General features: G+C 42.9%; 1 protein-coding gene across 1 annotated transcript; it reads right to left on the minus strand.

Annotated features, from left to right (window-relative positions):
• Positions 1 to 12,392: 12,392 nt before the first annotated feature.
• LOC133899140 (bZIP transcription factor 29-like) lies at positions 12,393 to 16,610 on the minus strand. Its single transcript, XM_062340094.1, has 4 exons — positions 15,418 to 16,610; positions 15,203 to 15,335; positions 15,031 to 15,115; positions 12,393 to 12,962 (listed from the first exon to the last, which is right to left on the minus strand). Exons 1-4 carry the CDS (start codon positions 16,386 to 16,388, stop codon positions 12,820 to 12,822), a joined length of 1,332 nt encoding a protein of 443 aa, XP_062196078.1. The 5' UTR covers positions 16,389 to 16,610; the 3' UTR covers positions 12,393 to 12,819.
• Positions 16,611 to 16,954: the final 344 nt, after the last annotated feature.

A 16,954-nucleotide genomic window follows, 5' to 3' on the forward strand; every position in this document is an offset into this window, starting at 1 on the left:
GGAGGATGGGTCTGTAGTGAGAAATAAGGCTAGACTAGTGGCTCAGGGTTTCACTCAAGTAGAGGGGATAAACTTTGGAGAGACCTTTGCACCGGTATCTAGACTAAAAGCCATTAGGATCCTCCTTGCATTTGTACGAAATGGATGTCAAGAGTGTTTTTCTTAATGGTTTCATTTAGGAAGAGGTCTATGTTAGGAAACCCCCAGGCTTTGAGTACCTTAAATACCCACATAGAGTTTACAAGCTTAGAAAAGTTTTATATGAGCTTAAGCAGGCACCTAGAGTTTGGTATGATGGGTTAGATATTTTTTGCTAGAGCATGAGTATGTGATGGGGTTAACTAATAAAACTTTGTTCACTCTCAGGCATGGCAATGATTTCTTACTTGTTCAGATATATGTGGATGATATCATTTTTAGTGGTTCTTCTCATGCACTCGTGGCCAAGTTTGTAGAAACTATAAGCAAGGAGTACGAGATATCGATGATGGACGAGCTCAACTTCTTCCTTAAGCTGCAAATCAAGCAATGCAAGCAAGGTACATTCGTCCACCAGATGAAGTACACCAAGAATTTGCTGAAGAAGTACGACATGAGTGATGCGAAGCCCTTGGTAACACCGATGGCTACCTCGACCATGCTTAATCCAGATGAAGATGGCGAGGAGGTGGACCAACGGGAGTACAAGAGCATGATCGGCTCTCTTCTGTACTTGACAGTGATAAGACCCGACATCCACTTCACCGTTTTCTTGTGTGCTCGCTTCTAGGCTTCACCGAAGATGTCTCATTGCCAAGCGGTGAAACTCATTCTGAGGTACCTCAAGCACACTCTCTCGAGTATGGGCTTTAGTTTTCTACTTCCTCTTTGCTTTCTCTTTGAGGTTTTTTGGATACATATTTTGTTGGTTGTAGAATTGACAAGAAAAAGACCTCTGTTACTTGTCACTTCTTGGGTACTTTTTTTGTGTGTTGGTCCTCTAGCAAATAGTCTAGCATTGTGCAATCTACTACTAAAGCTGCTGCTAGCTGTTGCTCATAGATTTTGTAGATGGTTGCTACTTTGAGGGATTTTGGGTTGAATTTCAGGAGTGTGCCACTTTTGTGTGACAACACCAGTGCTATAAGCTTAACCAACAACCCAGTTCAACACTCTAGAACCAAACACATAGATATGAGATTCCACTTTCAAAGAGACCATAATGAGAAGGGAGATATTGAGTTGAGTTACATAGATACCATATACCAGCTAGCCTATATATTCATCAAGCCTCTAAATGTGACAAGATTTGCCTATTTGTTAGGAGAGCTTGGTGTGTGCCATCCCTATAACATTATATGATGAGGAGTTGTCCTTTGTACACACTCTATCTTACTTTTGTTGTATTTGTATTACATTTTATTATGTAAGATAATCATAGTAGATGAGTTTTAACTTGTATGTCTATAGCATTTTTTATTGCTAGGCTTGAATCTGGACTAAGTTGAGTAGTTGTGTGGAACATTTTTTTAATCTTAGACTCTTCTTGATGTTTTGATATGATACATTTCAAGCAAGCTTGCTTTCCTTAAGATGAAATTTGACAATTTTATGAATTATGTAGGCTATGAAATGCTATATTTTTTATCACCATGTTCGTAGTTGCTTAGGCTTAGTCAATGCTTTTGTTAAGGTTGGTTTGATGAATATCTTACTCTAGATCTTTTTGGTTTAAGACAGTGGATTGATGAACATTGCACTATATTTTCTGTCTTTATTAAATATTTAGCTCATGATAGAACCTTGGAGCAATATATGTTCCTTGTGTTGCAAAGATACTACTTAACTATATCTTGTGACCATCTTGATAACTTATGCAAATCGAATAATCATGAAAAATCAAGTCTCTTGTGCTAAAATGTGATCCAATACGGTTGTCTTGAAGCCTTAAGATGTTTGCCATATCCAGTCGCGTAACACTTTTCTTTAATAAGAGACAACTTGAGGATAAATGAAATTCAAAGAAATATGCCTAACTGATTAATTTTTTTAATCACTTGATCAATCTAAGTCTTGGTTTCATATACGAATATTTGCAAAGCCTACTGTTATGAACACTTCTTTACCTAGTTTGAGTTTGAAATTGGCTAGTTCTTAGTACTTGTATTGTCTCGACACGAGTGGATGCTTATGTGGTGGTTACTTTAAAAATGATTCAGCTATGTAAGATTAAATGTGCCAACTAATTCTTCAAGTTTTGCTTGTCAAGCTTCATATTCTTATGTCACTGTCTCTTTTTAGCCTCTATACAATTGTGAGCTCTACGTTCTACTTTCCGAAGCCCCTTGACATTCTAGCTCTCGCAAATACTTTATGGTATAATTTTAAAAACTCATTTAGGATTGCATGTTCATAATATTTTATCCTTGATGTCTGTATTGCCAAAGGGAGAGAGCATATACATTAAGATGAGAATATGCATAAATATGCTTCAAAGGAAGAGAAATGAGAATATTTGCAATAAACCTCAAAGAAAATGAAAAATACGCATTCATCAAGGGGGACTATTTGTTTTTGAGTTTTTCTTGCTCTTTCGAGGTTTTGGCTTATTTTTGCCTCTCTTCAGCCTTTTGCAATCCTTCTTATGCCAAGTGACATGTTTTTACTCTTTTTAGAGTTTTGATCACTTGGATATGCTTCCTCTCTTCAAACCCAAATCTTTGTGCCTCGAGGTGTTATTAATACACTCATCAAGAGAGAGATTGAGAAACTAAGTTGAAATATGTTTTGGTTTATATGTGATGGGTGATTAGTAAGGTTGTCGATTTGATTTGTCGTGTTTTTGGATTGCTTGAGTTTGATTTGAGCATTTTAATTTATGAACTAACTGGAGTTGGAGAAATGTGTTTGCTTATCTAATGGTGTGCAGTTAATGGATACAACTTGGCGATCGACGGCGGGTGATCCGGGCTAAGCAGGTGCTTGGTGCCAGACGATCAAAGAGGCTAGATGGAGTCAAGGGTGATCCTAGCTATATACGTGGAGGTCAAGCAAAGTATGAAACGGAGGATGAAGACTACATGTTGACAAAGTCAAGCGAAAGGGATGTCGGTGCAAGTGACAAGGCGGCTCGAGGGACCAGGAGTTGGAGAGACTTGTCGGCGGTTAGGATCGCAAGACAGAGAATACGTGTCGACATCAGAGCGATTGGTTAAAGTGTAAGCAAGTGGCGAGTCATGCTTTGAGAAGCATGCAGAGGGTTTCGCGGTTTGGCCTCAAAACCGTGTGAGGACTGGACGAGTACGTGACATCATCGTAAAGCTTGCGTCGAGACGAAGCTAAGTCGTAAAGACACATTAGCCGTCTGATGAATGAAGAAAAAAATAGACTAAATGCTTTTGACGGTAGGTAGAAGTGTATTATAAGAGATAGGTATTTTGAGAAAAAGCTAGTGAACTTAAGGGTCAAGCTTTTTAGGCCTATAAATAGAGGGGTATAACTATAGGAGAGGATGAACCAGACGCTTGAGCCTATTGTGCCACTCATTTGAGATCCCAGTGCTAGAGTTTTAGATGAGAGAAGGATGAATGTTTAGTCTATGTATTATGTGAGTTTTGAGTCTAAAATATAACTGACCTCTTTGAGTAATGAAGTTTATATTTTTCATATGATTGAACTTCCCTCCTTCTAGTTTCTCTCTACTGGTTCCCTTGCAAGTTTTCAAGTTTTCGATGTTTCGTTACGATTTTCGTTTTGGTTTTTGGGCTGAATTTTCAGCACTTTGTGAAGTCATTCTTCTTGTTGCTAGAGGCATAAAAATCACATACTAATGTATACTCATGCGTCTTGAACTTACTTGCCTCTAGATTATCATCTTGAATAATTTCTTTAACCGGTGACCTTATCTTTAATTTTTTAATCTTTTTTGGTAAGTTTCAAATTTTGTGTGGCTTTAAGTTCTGAAATGGATATTGTGGAACCTAGTATTCGATTTCAACTATAAGATCCATCTTTGGTTGGATCTTCAAGTTTGTTTTTTGATTTTTTTTGAGTTTTTATTTTGTTCTAGATAGATCTTTCAGGTTGAGCTATGTCCACTGTGTTTCTATGTTTTGTGTTACGTTTTGCTTTTAGATGTGTTAGATGATAAAATAAGAGAATATCATCTATTTCAAAAAAAAATTATCAAAACATCTATTCACCTTCTCTCACCGTTATTATCAGTCCATACAGATCATATAGCAGTGTCGATCTGCACAGCCGCCGCCGGTGAACATGCAGCTGGTACTGCATTAAAAATCGTGCGTCACCGTTGGTGGTTAGGGCGCCGCCGGTGAACATGCAGGGGCAGTAGCTAGGGCGGCGCGGCACCATGCATGCAAGTGCAACATGCAGGCATGGACACGCGCGCACATCATAAACGACACTAACGTGCTTCGCCGCTGCAGCCATCTATCACCACCCGCTCTGCGCGACTAGCGCGCTTGGATCTGCTGATACATGCATGCACACACGCAAGAGACAAAATTAATATTTTTTATTTACATATAACAAGGTCATCGATCGATCGACTGATACTTTGTGCTTGCATTGTATGCACATGTACATGTATGTCACTATAGATGTAAGCTTCTGCAGGCTGCAGCTGTGCCGTGCGCCGCCATACAAAATCCGGCTTCTCTTTCCTAGCTGCGTGAATAGCTTATTGGTTACTGATTAATTTGGTAGCTGGGCGATCGAGCTTGCTCCTGCTCTTCTTTCAGAGATTTTCTTCTCTTGTTTTTTTGTGCTAGCTAGGTCACTGCAACTAGCTAGTCTATCGAGCTCCATGCTTAACCGCTCTACTTGTCTCGTTCTCGAACCCATTTCCGCAAGACTGACTGCACATCTGCCCCTGCATGCATGCGGGCTTGCATACTCTTACATAACTAGCGTTTACTTCGAGCAGCATATATAGCACAACTCAATTGAGATCGATGTAGCTCCTACTTGTCAGTGGCAGCTCAGAACTGCTGCACCATGCGCGCAAGAGACTGATCGATCTGCAGCACTTGCATTAATTGCGTGCACACAGAACAATATATACTGCGAGGTATTTCACATAAACTCAGTACAACAACGGGAACAGTTAGCATTTGCGCGCGTAAAATTACTACATGGAATAGTGTTTGAGCCTAGCTAGCTGCCAACAAACTCACATTATATTGGACACGAAGATGGAAGATGATAAATCAAGGCCTGCCCATCCTCGCATTTGCATGCATCAACGTCTAGATTTAGGATATATATCTTTTTACTTTAATATTACTATAACTTTGTCACTAACGTATGAATCCAGATTCACACATCAGTGATGAGCAGTCAAGTTGGGAGACCCTCATCCCAGATTTATGGGCACTCGATCGATCCTACGCGATTAGCACTAGACACGTTGATTCATTTGCCAATGTCAACTTCCGATTAATAAATGCATGTATGGGCAACCATGAAATAAGTTTTTTTGAACGAAACGATGAAATAAGTTAGCTCTGCAAGTCCTGCAACCTGCAGCTTCCAAAGAGACAGTATAATCTATGCTGCTAGTTAAGGCCGGCTGGCATTGATCATGACATGCACGCAGAGTATACATATAGATCATGTTCACAGTCAAAGTATATTTATGTTCTACTGCTGTTCTTGCTCAGCGTATATATGATTACTATTAACTGATGTTCCGACTTTTATTTATGACAAATCTTCAAGATCAGTATGATGAACAGAAGACTGAGAGATACTGATCGATTAGTATACAAACACATATCAGTGATGGTAATTGCTATAGTTAGGTCGATGGAAGAAATCTCTGGATATGCATGGAATCAACTCAAAGAAGTGCCATGCTTGCATATTCATTCACGCCATGATCGATGCGCATGCAACAAAACAATTAAGACTTGACGCGTCTCGTTTCCTAATAATTTTGGCTTGCAAGGCACAGATCATTCAGAGCTCGTGCGTACAAACAAGTCACAGGGAATTCGGTAGAGTACACGTCACCGGGTGCCATTACTGGAAGGGAGCTAATAATCATGATAAAATCGAAGTCCATTACTGGGCGGACTTTGAACATGCATGCATGCTCATCATGCATCATGTAGTTTATGGATATATATCGTCGTCCGATTGGAAGGATGGAATGGCAGCATGCGACATGCGTACGTGGCCGCCCATATATATAATAAAGCTGCTATGAAGAGACAAATAATTCAAAGAGACAGGGACTCGATCGCGCCAAACTTTGTACCACCGCTGCACCTGCATGCATGTACTCCGTATATATGCATGTACCCGGCCTGATGCAATCTGGTAAGGTAGTAGATAAGTCATGAGTTGAAGCCATCCATCAAGGAGAGTTTATTTCGTGCAGGGATAGCTCTCTAAACGATCGAGTTAACGAGCGCGAGAAACCAGGGGTCCAGGGCATGCAGTCTCAATCTACGTACCCTGCTGCTCCTGCTTGGCAGTACTGTACTATAATCTACTTCTTGCTTGATAGCACGTACACGTACGTGTATGTGCGCATGCGCAAACACAAACCATAACACATCCTAGATTTCTAAATCTCGGATGCTTGAGATTTAGAGCATCTCTAACTATATTCCTTTTATTTCGTTTTCTTTCTCATTTATATTCCTTTTATTTTCTCTCATCTCCAATAGCTTCCATTCGAGGAGAATCGTGAAAGGAAAGTAGAGAGAATCCCGGTAGAAATGACCTTAGGAATTCCTTCGTGACAGGAACCGTGAAGGAAAACCGTTGGAGCGCGGAACGAAAATCCCTTCACGACGGGAATCTGAGCCGTGAAGGGATATGCTTGGCAATGGTCTTAGGAGGCGCGATCAGATGATGGGGTTTGCGGTGGTGTGGGTAGGGCTTCGGGGTTGACGATTGTGGCTTTTCGGTGGGTGACGGGCTTAGAGGAGGGTTGGGGGTGGTAGGTTGAACTGGCGGAGAAGGCGAGCCCAGGGCAGAGCAGCGAGGTGTCAGAGACGACTGGTGGGTGGTGCCAGAACGGGGGCAAGTGGAGACGGGTTAGTGCGGCGACAACGGATCCGACGGTAGGAGCATGTCTGGAGATGGGTGGAGGCACTGGCGCTGAAAAAAAAAATCAGGCCGTTGAAATGTAGTGGCAGACATATTTTTCTATTTAATTGCTCATCAGGACCTTATTAGCGTGCCAACCGTGCAAGACGTCATCGTTGATTTGTTGCGTACGTAACGCGCGCGCATTTTTTTTTTTCTTTGCCAAGATAACAACGACAACAATGTTGAAGTTAGGCTTGTTTTGCCACGCCGGTACGCTATTCTGGTCCAACTTGAACACTCGGACTGCGTGCGTGCATGGTCGTCCGAATGTAGGAAGCGCACGCACGCACGTGTCACTATATAAAATAAAAGACATGGTGAAGAGTGATAATTGTTATAGGTTCATCACGTGTTATTAATAAAATCATAAATGATGGATCGTAACTGTGACTTATCATTGAAGTGTGTCTCTCATGTGCTGAGAAAAAAAATAGAAATAATAGGTAAACTAGTTGTCCGTCACTTATGTTAAGTAATAATAGGTAACCTCCTTACTCATTATTTATGTGTAGCTTACCATGCATGATTATCCTCCTAATTGCATTATGGAGCATAGCCAGGATTTGACAGCTGTCTTCTCTCTAAAAAAACACTAATATATCCAAATCCATATTAACAAACAAACTTATATAAAAACTCACTTCATATTACATAAAACCTCAAAACTTAAGGTTACAAAGTTCGAATCAATTTATCACAGAATAACTAATGTTATAAAGTTACAATAAATTCATATTACATAAGACTTCAAAACCTAAAGTTTTTATAGTGCAACTTGACGTATGAGTTGATGACTTTAGATATTATGAACTCAATGATCCGTTGTCGAATCTCCAGGAGTGCATCATCATCAAAAAAGCAAGCTAAAAAATTATGCATAATTTGACGTGTAATCAATCTCATGTTATCATGAAATTAAACTAATTACCGAAGTTAATTATGAATAATCTTGTATTGAACTTATATCGGTGGATATCATATCCTTTGCTCGGATCGTGAGAGCATATTGTACACAACATAGAATCCACAGGCATTACCCGGTGATTGTTGGTGGCACTGCTTAAAAAAATTGTTGTTAAATTAAAAGAAAAAAAAACAGCAACAAAGAGCATTTGGTAATATGTTTGGTAGTATTTATCATGAACCCGATCTTGTGTGCTAGTTTACGGCCGTCTTTCGAGTTGTAGTTAGAATCAGCTCGAAGGTACTTATCAAAAGCCCTGCATAAAGAGGAATAGATTAGAAAACATTTGAATATTAGAAAAATTAAATATGTAAACTAAGACAGACAAAACTTACGCATCAATAAGTCCTTTTATAGTGCTATAATCATGCTTTTTAGGTTTGCCTTTTGATCCTACTAGTCTTGATGAGTTGAGGTACCACACCAAGTTTCACTTGAGACAAAATGACCAGTAAGACCTAGTGACTACCGGTGTTGTGGGCGCCCAACAGGTAGTCCATTTTAGAATATTGTTGTATTGCCTTGGTCATATAGTCCACAGTGTAGTCAGTATGAAGTTGGATGATCGAGATTGTAATGGCCTCAGAGTCAAGAAATCCAATTGACTCCTCGTTTTTCTTTATTTCTTTGATCAAGTGTCTATAAATAAGAATATAGTTAGATTAAGGATTTAGTGGTATTAATTAATTAATGATTGTACAATTTCAAAAGACTTACATTGTGAAGATCTGTAATAACGATGTGTTTATTGCATCAAGGTTGAAGATATCATATAAGTCATTGAAACCCATAAGGAAGTAGCTTTCTTCAATTAAAAAGTGTTATCGTTTATAATGTATGACTATGGATGGAGCATTGATGTCTCTAAAAGTCTACATATAGTAATTGTGCATGTCGACACATGTTTATCCCGCCCTTGTCAGGTCATCTACCATCATCAAGGGCTTCCCATATTAGAATTTTGTGTTGGCACTCGTCCACACTGCTCCAATATCTGTGGACTTCTTCACTGATACAATAGCCTTCGACCTCTTAGACATGTGCTTCTTTGAGTCTTTCTTCCCGGCTCCTTTTTCCTTCTTCTTTGGGCTCTTTGGAGGAGACGGAATTGGAGCTAGAAGCGAGGCCATCGGATGCGGAAGAGAATGCAATGAAGCCAACTTCTTTGGAGGAGGGGAAGACAGTGAAGCTGCCTTCTCTAGAAGTGAGAGGCGAGATGGTGGTGCACTTGAAGCTCGTACAGACTGGGATGCACTGGAGACCGCAATGTCACCCCTCTTCCACTAAATCCTTTGACGAAGAGCTTCACCTAGAGTTGTGACTTCATCATTTAGGGGGAGGGGGCTCCAACACATGATTGGTGACATTGCTATATACCATGTCCACCATAATCACAGTATAGCCAGCATGTATTGGGATCGTATGTAAGATATGGACGTCTGGATGCACCTGACTCCTTGCAACCTCGATGTAATACCCACCAAGCCTGATAGGCTGTAGGGTGTGTGCCCTTCTAGCAGGTCAATCGTATCCAGCACAGTCATGGTGGATACTGGTTCATCGACCTCTTTGGAGGCGTAGCTACTTTTCTATGCAGTTCCCAAGCTAGCTTCCACTGGGATGGAAATCTCTATTCCTTGTGTTTCAAGCGTTTGCATGATGTTTACATAAAATTTATGGCTGATGTCCTACGTCAATGCATTCACGTCCACTGTATCTGACCTCTTCCTCTTCTTGTACATTCCGAGGTCTTTGGGAAAGTTATATTTTCAGCCCTGGGAACTGGACCTTGCACTCGACTTGGGTGCTCCAAGTTACCCAGCACCGCTGAGAGAACATCACGTTCCCTGACCTCGGTAAAAGTTGTTCCTTCTTTGGTCTCCCTCCACCCCCTGCCCCTTCATGTTCGGTTAGACAAGGAAGTTCAAAAGCAAATTGATGGAGTTTTGCCTGGTCTAGAGTTCTACTTCTAAAAGAAGTGCAATTGATATGAACACAAAAGAGGTGAAAGGAAAGCTCTGCTTCCCTTGTTATGTCAGAAGCAAAGTGGCTGGGTTTCTAGCAAACAAAGGAAAGAGTTGGAAGTAGAGAGATACCTATTCTTGTGTTTACTTCATCATAGCTTGAAAAGAGCACAGTGGAGTGAAGTGGAACGTTGAACGGAAACTCGTGCAGCAGGCAAGTGCAATGTCCTTCAGCTTCCATTATTTGACGGTGTATATGATACCAGGGCCCCTGGGGGCGGAGATGTCAGAAAAATTACCAATTTGACCCTTAGCTCCCATTCATGTCCGTCCCAACTGTTATTGGGGCTAAGAATCTTCCTTACTCATCTTGTCTTCGTCATTGCCTTTAGCTCAGACAACAGACTCTTTCGTGGTAGAGCGGTTGGCTATTAACTGACTGGTCATAGCGCACTCACTCTAACAGCATGCCTTTCGCATGATGGGTTAGCAAGGACATGGGAACAACGGCTTAAGCCATTAGGTGTATGTGCTTTCTAGAGGTGGAAGATTTTTTTTCTTTTTACTACAAATTAATAAGCGGTTTATCCAACCCCTAAAAACTAGACGTTATGCAACTTTCTAGCTTAACCTGAAACTTTCGGGTTGGCAAGAGACTAAGATAACTGAGGACCTCAACACAGAACTTCATCTAAAAGATCTGACTAAAAGATTACAGAATTCGGAAGTTCCGAACCCATCCAGAAGTTTCGGGTTAAGGCTTCAGCCCATAACCGAGCACCCCTGCCCGAACTCCCATCCGGAAGTTCCGGGTCACTCAAATTCAAAAATAAAAGAATTTAAATCTATTGAGTAGCCATATGCTGCTTCTCTTTTCCTTTTAGAGGGTGGCCTAGCATCTACTAAGTTCTTCATGGACTAATACATATTCATAAACTTATTAAACTTCATTAGTCTCTTAATTGCTTGTCATCAATTATCTAAAACTCATACAGGGAGCTTAGATGCACTTTCACAAACTTTTAAAGACCTAGCAACAATTCAAACTTTCACAGTACTATTGAGTCTATTCTACGCGCACAGCAGCTGACCAGCTCTTATAATAGAGCTAGTTTATTGATGACGGATCATAATATAACCCGTCATATATACCAGTCATAAGTGACTGATCGTAAGATGACCCATCACTTATAACTGCTGCAGTGAGACATATCATTTATGACCAAATCACTGATGATAAGTGATGGATTGTAATATGGCGCAGAGAGATCCATCACTTATGACCTGTTCATAAGTGACGGGATAGTTATAACCTGTCACTTATGACTGGTACAGAAAGACTCGTTACCAATATGATAAATGATAGGTATTACTCGTTACTGATGATCTGTTATCAGTGATAAGTTTAGATCTAATTTTAATTTAAGCCTACATAAATGACGAGTCGTAGAATGATTTTTCACAAAATCGTGTTCCCTTCGTTATTTTTCATATAGTTTGTGCCAACGATGTATCTGAAACGTGTAGACCGTGCGCGCATGCATGCGCATGGCACGTTGGCATGGCCGATCGACGTTGCAGTTGCAGCGGAAGCAACCGCGAGCTAGCGTCCGTCGGCGATCACGGCCATGGGCCTCCTGGGCTTGTATGTGTATCACGAGCACCCAGCCCCAGTCCTCGACCGGCGCTCGGCAGGCCACCAATCCCAATCCCAACGCCTCACTCTCACTCTCACTCTCACTCTCACTCTCAATTGGGAGAGAAGCGTCCCTGCGGCCCTGCCACGGCGACAGTGGGCCGCGGTCGAGACTGCCGTGCGCGAGGCGCGATGTGCACCGACGAGACGACAAAGGCCGGAATGGCTGGTGAACGCGTCGGAGACGGCTGTCCCGGCCACCTGGGTACTAAGGGTACGGGGGTGGGGCGTCGCGTCTGATGAGCGCGTGCGCGTGCCGGCGCAGAAACGGAGGGAGGAGCACACGGAAATATTTAACTTTTTGCTATTCTATTGAAGTAATGATTTCTCATTAAAACTGATAAATAACTTCTGAGTTTATGAATTGTAGATCGAATGACAAATTTATCACTTTGGCAAAAAAAAAAAATCAAATGCGCAGGGACCGTGATTGAAGGCCGGCAAGTGCAGTAATCATCTCGGCCACTTCATACACCGGCGCGGGCACCAACTCTTCACGCTTTGCAGTTTGCACAGTCCATTCCACAAGCTCAAGCACATCTTGGACAAAAAGGACCACACCACGTTCCAGATCTTATCCTACCTTGTTGCGGATACATACGGTCATACCATACAGTATCGTTGACCAAAAAGCACAATGAGGCACCATGTGCTGCCTCCAACGAAGACCAAAATCAATCACTAATGAACATCAGGACATGGGAATACTTCGGCAAACACTAAGTGTACGCTATAGATAATTACACTGTCACAGTACATTGTAACAGGCTACTACCCTCTTAGACAAAGTACAGAAGCACCTCGGAGAGAATGTTCAGGAACGCTACCCCGACGCCTCACTAGTATGGTACGATACGACAACATGCTCCGGCTAGGTATTAAACAAGAACAACTTGGGCAGACAGCGTCTCTCGCCCTACCATTGCTATCCTACAACCTGTCTGATATACGCAAAAGATTGGTTTTCTTTCCCCCAGCATATTCTGCTGCCATCCTTCAAAGTTGTCATAACTTAATCAGCTTCGTTTCGAAGTGCTCATTTGTGATACGGGCCCGGGTCCACCATTTTGGACCCCAATCTATGCTGATTTCTAATGCTGCTGCTGCTGCTGCTGCTGCTGACCTTGCTGCGTCTGGGATGGCTGCTGCTGTATTTGCAGCTGCTGAAGTTGAAGCATCTCGCCAGTCACGAGTTTCAGACGCTGAACCTCAGCAGTCAATGCCTCATTCAGGGCTGCATATACATGAATCAGATGAGATACATAAATGATGTAAAGAGTAAAACAAATTGATCCAATCAATACAATAGGCGGCAATACATCGACATAATGTTTCTCATGTGGCGTGAAACAACAAGAAGCTAGAATATGAATTGGGCGAGTAGCCAAGTACTCAATGTCATGAAAAAAATGACCACACGTGTGACTCAAATAACACAACACAGCTTGACTGACTTAATCTGATAACAACTAGACTGACTCAAATTGTTAATTGAAGCTGAGCAAGTACAAGACCATGGACACAATACAAGAGTAATACAAATGATCAATAACGTAGCATTGCACCAAACATGGAGATAACGCAACATCATACATGTTATTTTTACCCATGCAAGTTTTAAAGGTGGGGCTCCTAGTCACTAAAATAGTGTTATCATGAACTAAGGCCAGCTAACTATGAAGAATCACCAGCATTTTATCTTGCCAACTACAGTCACTTATGCTGGCAAAACAGTATCTGTGCCGATGCTGTTCAGAGTTGAACATTTGTCAGTAACTATTGCACTATAGGCAGACCATACACCTTAATTATGGACTGTATATCAACCACTGGCAATGCCCCATACCATTTTTCAAATCACTAGTGTTTTATTGTCTGTCCATGGTAAGGAAATCCTAAATCCTAGTTTAAGCCTGGTGCATCAGATTATATATAAGCGCAAAAATATGGCATATAGGGTGTAGAAGAAATAACCAGCGGTCAGTGGATATCACTAGAGCAAAGGTTCAAAAACAATTTCTGCAGAAACAGAAAATCAGCAAAACCACTGATGTGGGATTTTTTCAGAAATGTACCCAGAAACTAGGTAAATTTTTGCAATTGATCAAAGTTTTGGAATCGGGGGCAAAGCTACCAGTGGTGCAGAGGAGGGCTGGAGTACTGGCGCTCTTCCTGCAACACCCCTGGGATCCCCCACTACTATCATCTGATATTCCAATTTGAATCAGCTATCGTATTCTATTTCAAGACTCGCTGCACTGAATTTTGTTGAACACTCGGAAAAGAAAACCCAAAAGTCTTTAAAAGTAACCTACAAATCAGGAAAAGCTAACACCTTCAGTGGACAATACTAGGCAGTCTAGGCATCGCACTCTTCATAAATATGTGCAAACATTCTTAGGATAAACAATGGACTGCAAAAGAAACCAAGGGAGACTTTTGTGTCTAACTAAAACAGGAATATGCTTGATATATCATTTGACAACTAAGACTGCAAACGATCTCATTGTTCAATCATGACTGCAAGAGTAATATATCTGGTTCATATTTTTTTTAGAAGGGTTGGAAAAAATTACATATCATGGGTACATTGGTACGGAGAAATCTTCAACCCACCACTGAAAGCAGCCTTCTATAGAACAGTTGTGGTGTGCAATTTCTGAGCATCCAATAAATATTTTTTGTTTCTGAGAAATTGGAGCAGTAAAAGCTATACCATGATCGCTATCATAAGCTTCATAAGCTTATGCAGAAGACAATCCATCTACTTACCTAGTAATTAACAAACTAGATTGCCAGAACATGTTATATTAGGACATTTCAAGCAGCAGCATTAAGAGAATCAATGAAATTAGTGTCATTGTAAATTTGCTTAGCAATTGACTAACTCAAAGGTATAACAGACAGTTATTCTTTTCTAAACTAGGATGGTTTTTCTTTTCTAAGGCATCTAGTCTGATTGCAAAACTTATCATATGCATCATACAAACTCAAAACACTGGAAAAGTATATTCCACATGAAAAGTTTCAAATTATACTAACAAGATTAAGTTGAACATGAAATGTTTCAACCACCAAAAAAACTGTCCTAGATCTACTATTGGAGATTCTGTGACCAAGGAATACAAAACTTCTGTGAGCAAGTCAACCATTGGATATTGAAAGTTAACCAAATGGACAATGTGTGAGAATTCAAGTTTACACAACTAGTTTTGCTAGCTTTTCAAGCAAGATACCCTTCAATTTCACTGTCACCAGAAAATTAAACTGAGCATTGCTGACAAGGATTGAAAAGGGCATACCATCTCTTAGTTGTGCTTGCTGCTCCATTGCTTGCAGCCTGATTTTCAACTCATTGTTCTGAGTTGCCAGTCCGGCTGAGTCCCTCTGCAAACAAGTACAACAAGGGTAACTTACTTAGATCAGCACAATCATAAGCCAGATCAAAATTTCCACCAGCTCCAAAGAACAAACCTGCAGCATTGTCAACTGTGCTGAGAGTGTAGTAGCCTCCGTCTGCAATACCTGTACCTTATGCTCAAGCTCTTGAATGTACCTCATCTTGCGCTCCTTTGACCTTGCTGCAGACTGTCGATTCGCCAGGATCCTGGAAATTTTCACAAGGAAAAATGCTTAATTTCAGGAAAAGAGATCAACTTTCCTACTAGACTAGATGAAGAAATGCACACCTCTTGACCCTCTTGGGATCCGTCAAAGCTATCTCAGCAAGCCGCTCATTGGCCATGATCTTCTTCTTCTCAGCCTCAGAGAACTCTCCATTGGCAAACTCAGCATCAAACAGTGCCGCAGCACCACCTTCCAGGGACCGGCTGCCGCTCCTGGTGAGGCCACCGCTGGGAGACGGCAGTGGAAGCTTTGGTGACTCATCACCAGCGGCGAAGTTGAGCTTCCCCATAAAGCTGTCCATCGACAGGCTGCGACAATGCCGGGACTTGGCTGCGTCCTTCCTCTCTACCGACGTGGACTGGCTCTCCGCCTCGTTCTCGCTGCTCTCCGCCGCGCTCCCGGTCCGCGTGCCGCTCGCACGGCTGTCGCGGTCGTCGTGGCGCTCCCCGGAGGAGTTGAGTGGGTCCAGCCCGTCCAGGTCCATGTAGGCGTTGACGAGGTCATACAGGGCTGCGTCGTCGCCGTCCGATCTGCACCCCTCCGCCGCCGTCGCCGCCTCGCGCTTCACCGGCGCCGTCGGCGGCAGCAGCGGGCTGAGCTGCGCGAACCCGAAGGGTATGTCGCTCTGCGACCTCCGGTGCCCCGCCCTCCTGGGCGGTAGCCCGAACGGCGGCGGGTCGGAGCTCGACGACGGCGGGGAAGGCGGTATAGCGGGCGCCGCGCCCAGATCGGCGTGTGGCGGCGGGAGCGAGTCGAGCGAGAAGAAGAGGGGCTGGGACAGCGAGCGCGCGTGGTGGCCCCCACCGCCGGGCGCGGGGATCTGGGCGTAGGGGGACGGGAGACGCACCTGCGGGTGCGCCGGCGGCCGGAGCGACGGCGAGAGGCGCCGGTACGCGGACGCCGAGGCGGCGGAGGGCAGGTCGAGCGGGGTCGGGGAGCGCGGCACCGGCGGCTGCTGCTGCCCCCCGCCGCCGGCGACCTGCGGCGAGTGGTGGTGGCGCGCAGCGGGGTCGGCGGCTCCCGGGTCGTCCATCGGGGAGCTCCTCGAACGATCCGGAGCAGGAGCTGCTGGAATGCCGAGGGCGAGGGCGAGGGCGAGGGCGAGGGGAGGGAGGAGGCAAAGCCAAGGCGCCGACTTGGAGCTGGAGACGGCGAAGTGGATGGACGCGCACGCCGTCCAGACCAGGCCAGGCGAGGAGCAGCAAGCTATAGCTAGAAAAAAAAAAGCAAAGGTTTTTCCGCGCAAGCAATTGGATTTTTTTTTCTTTTTTTGGGGTTCGCGTGTGCATGTGGCCCGAGGCGGGGTTACGTGACGCCTGATTCTATTGGAGAGAATGTACAAATCAGCCCCTCTTTTCGTTGGATTTTAATAAATAAATTATTTTTTATTGCTGGGTTTGGATTTGGTGTTGTTAATGATTGATGGCGCCGCAATTAGTGGGTGCGTTTGCGTGGGGTTAGGCATTTCAGTTTAACGTGTCTCTGTGTAGACTACGCTTCCGCACGGTCTTGATTTCTTCCGTGTTTTTTTTACGAGTATAAAGTAGCGTACATATACATACACTATATGTATGAATACTATACATACTATAAATATGT

Source organism: Phragmites australis, chromosome 18 (genome assembly GCF_958298935.1).
Source record: "Phragmites australis chromosome 18, lpPhrAust1.1, whole genome shotgun sequence".
NCBI classification, from domain to species: Eukaryota; Viridiplantae; Streptophyta; class Magnoliopsida; order Poales; family Poaceae; genus Phragmites; species Phragmites australis.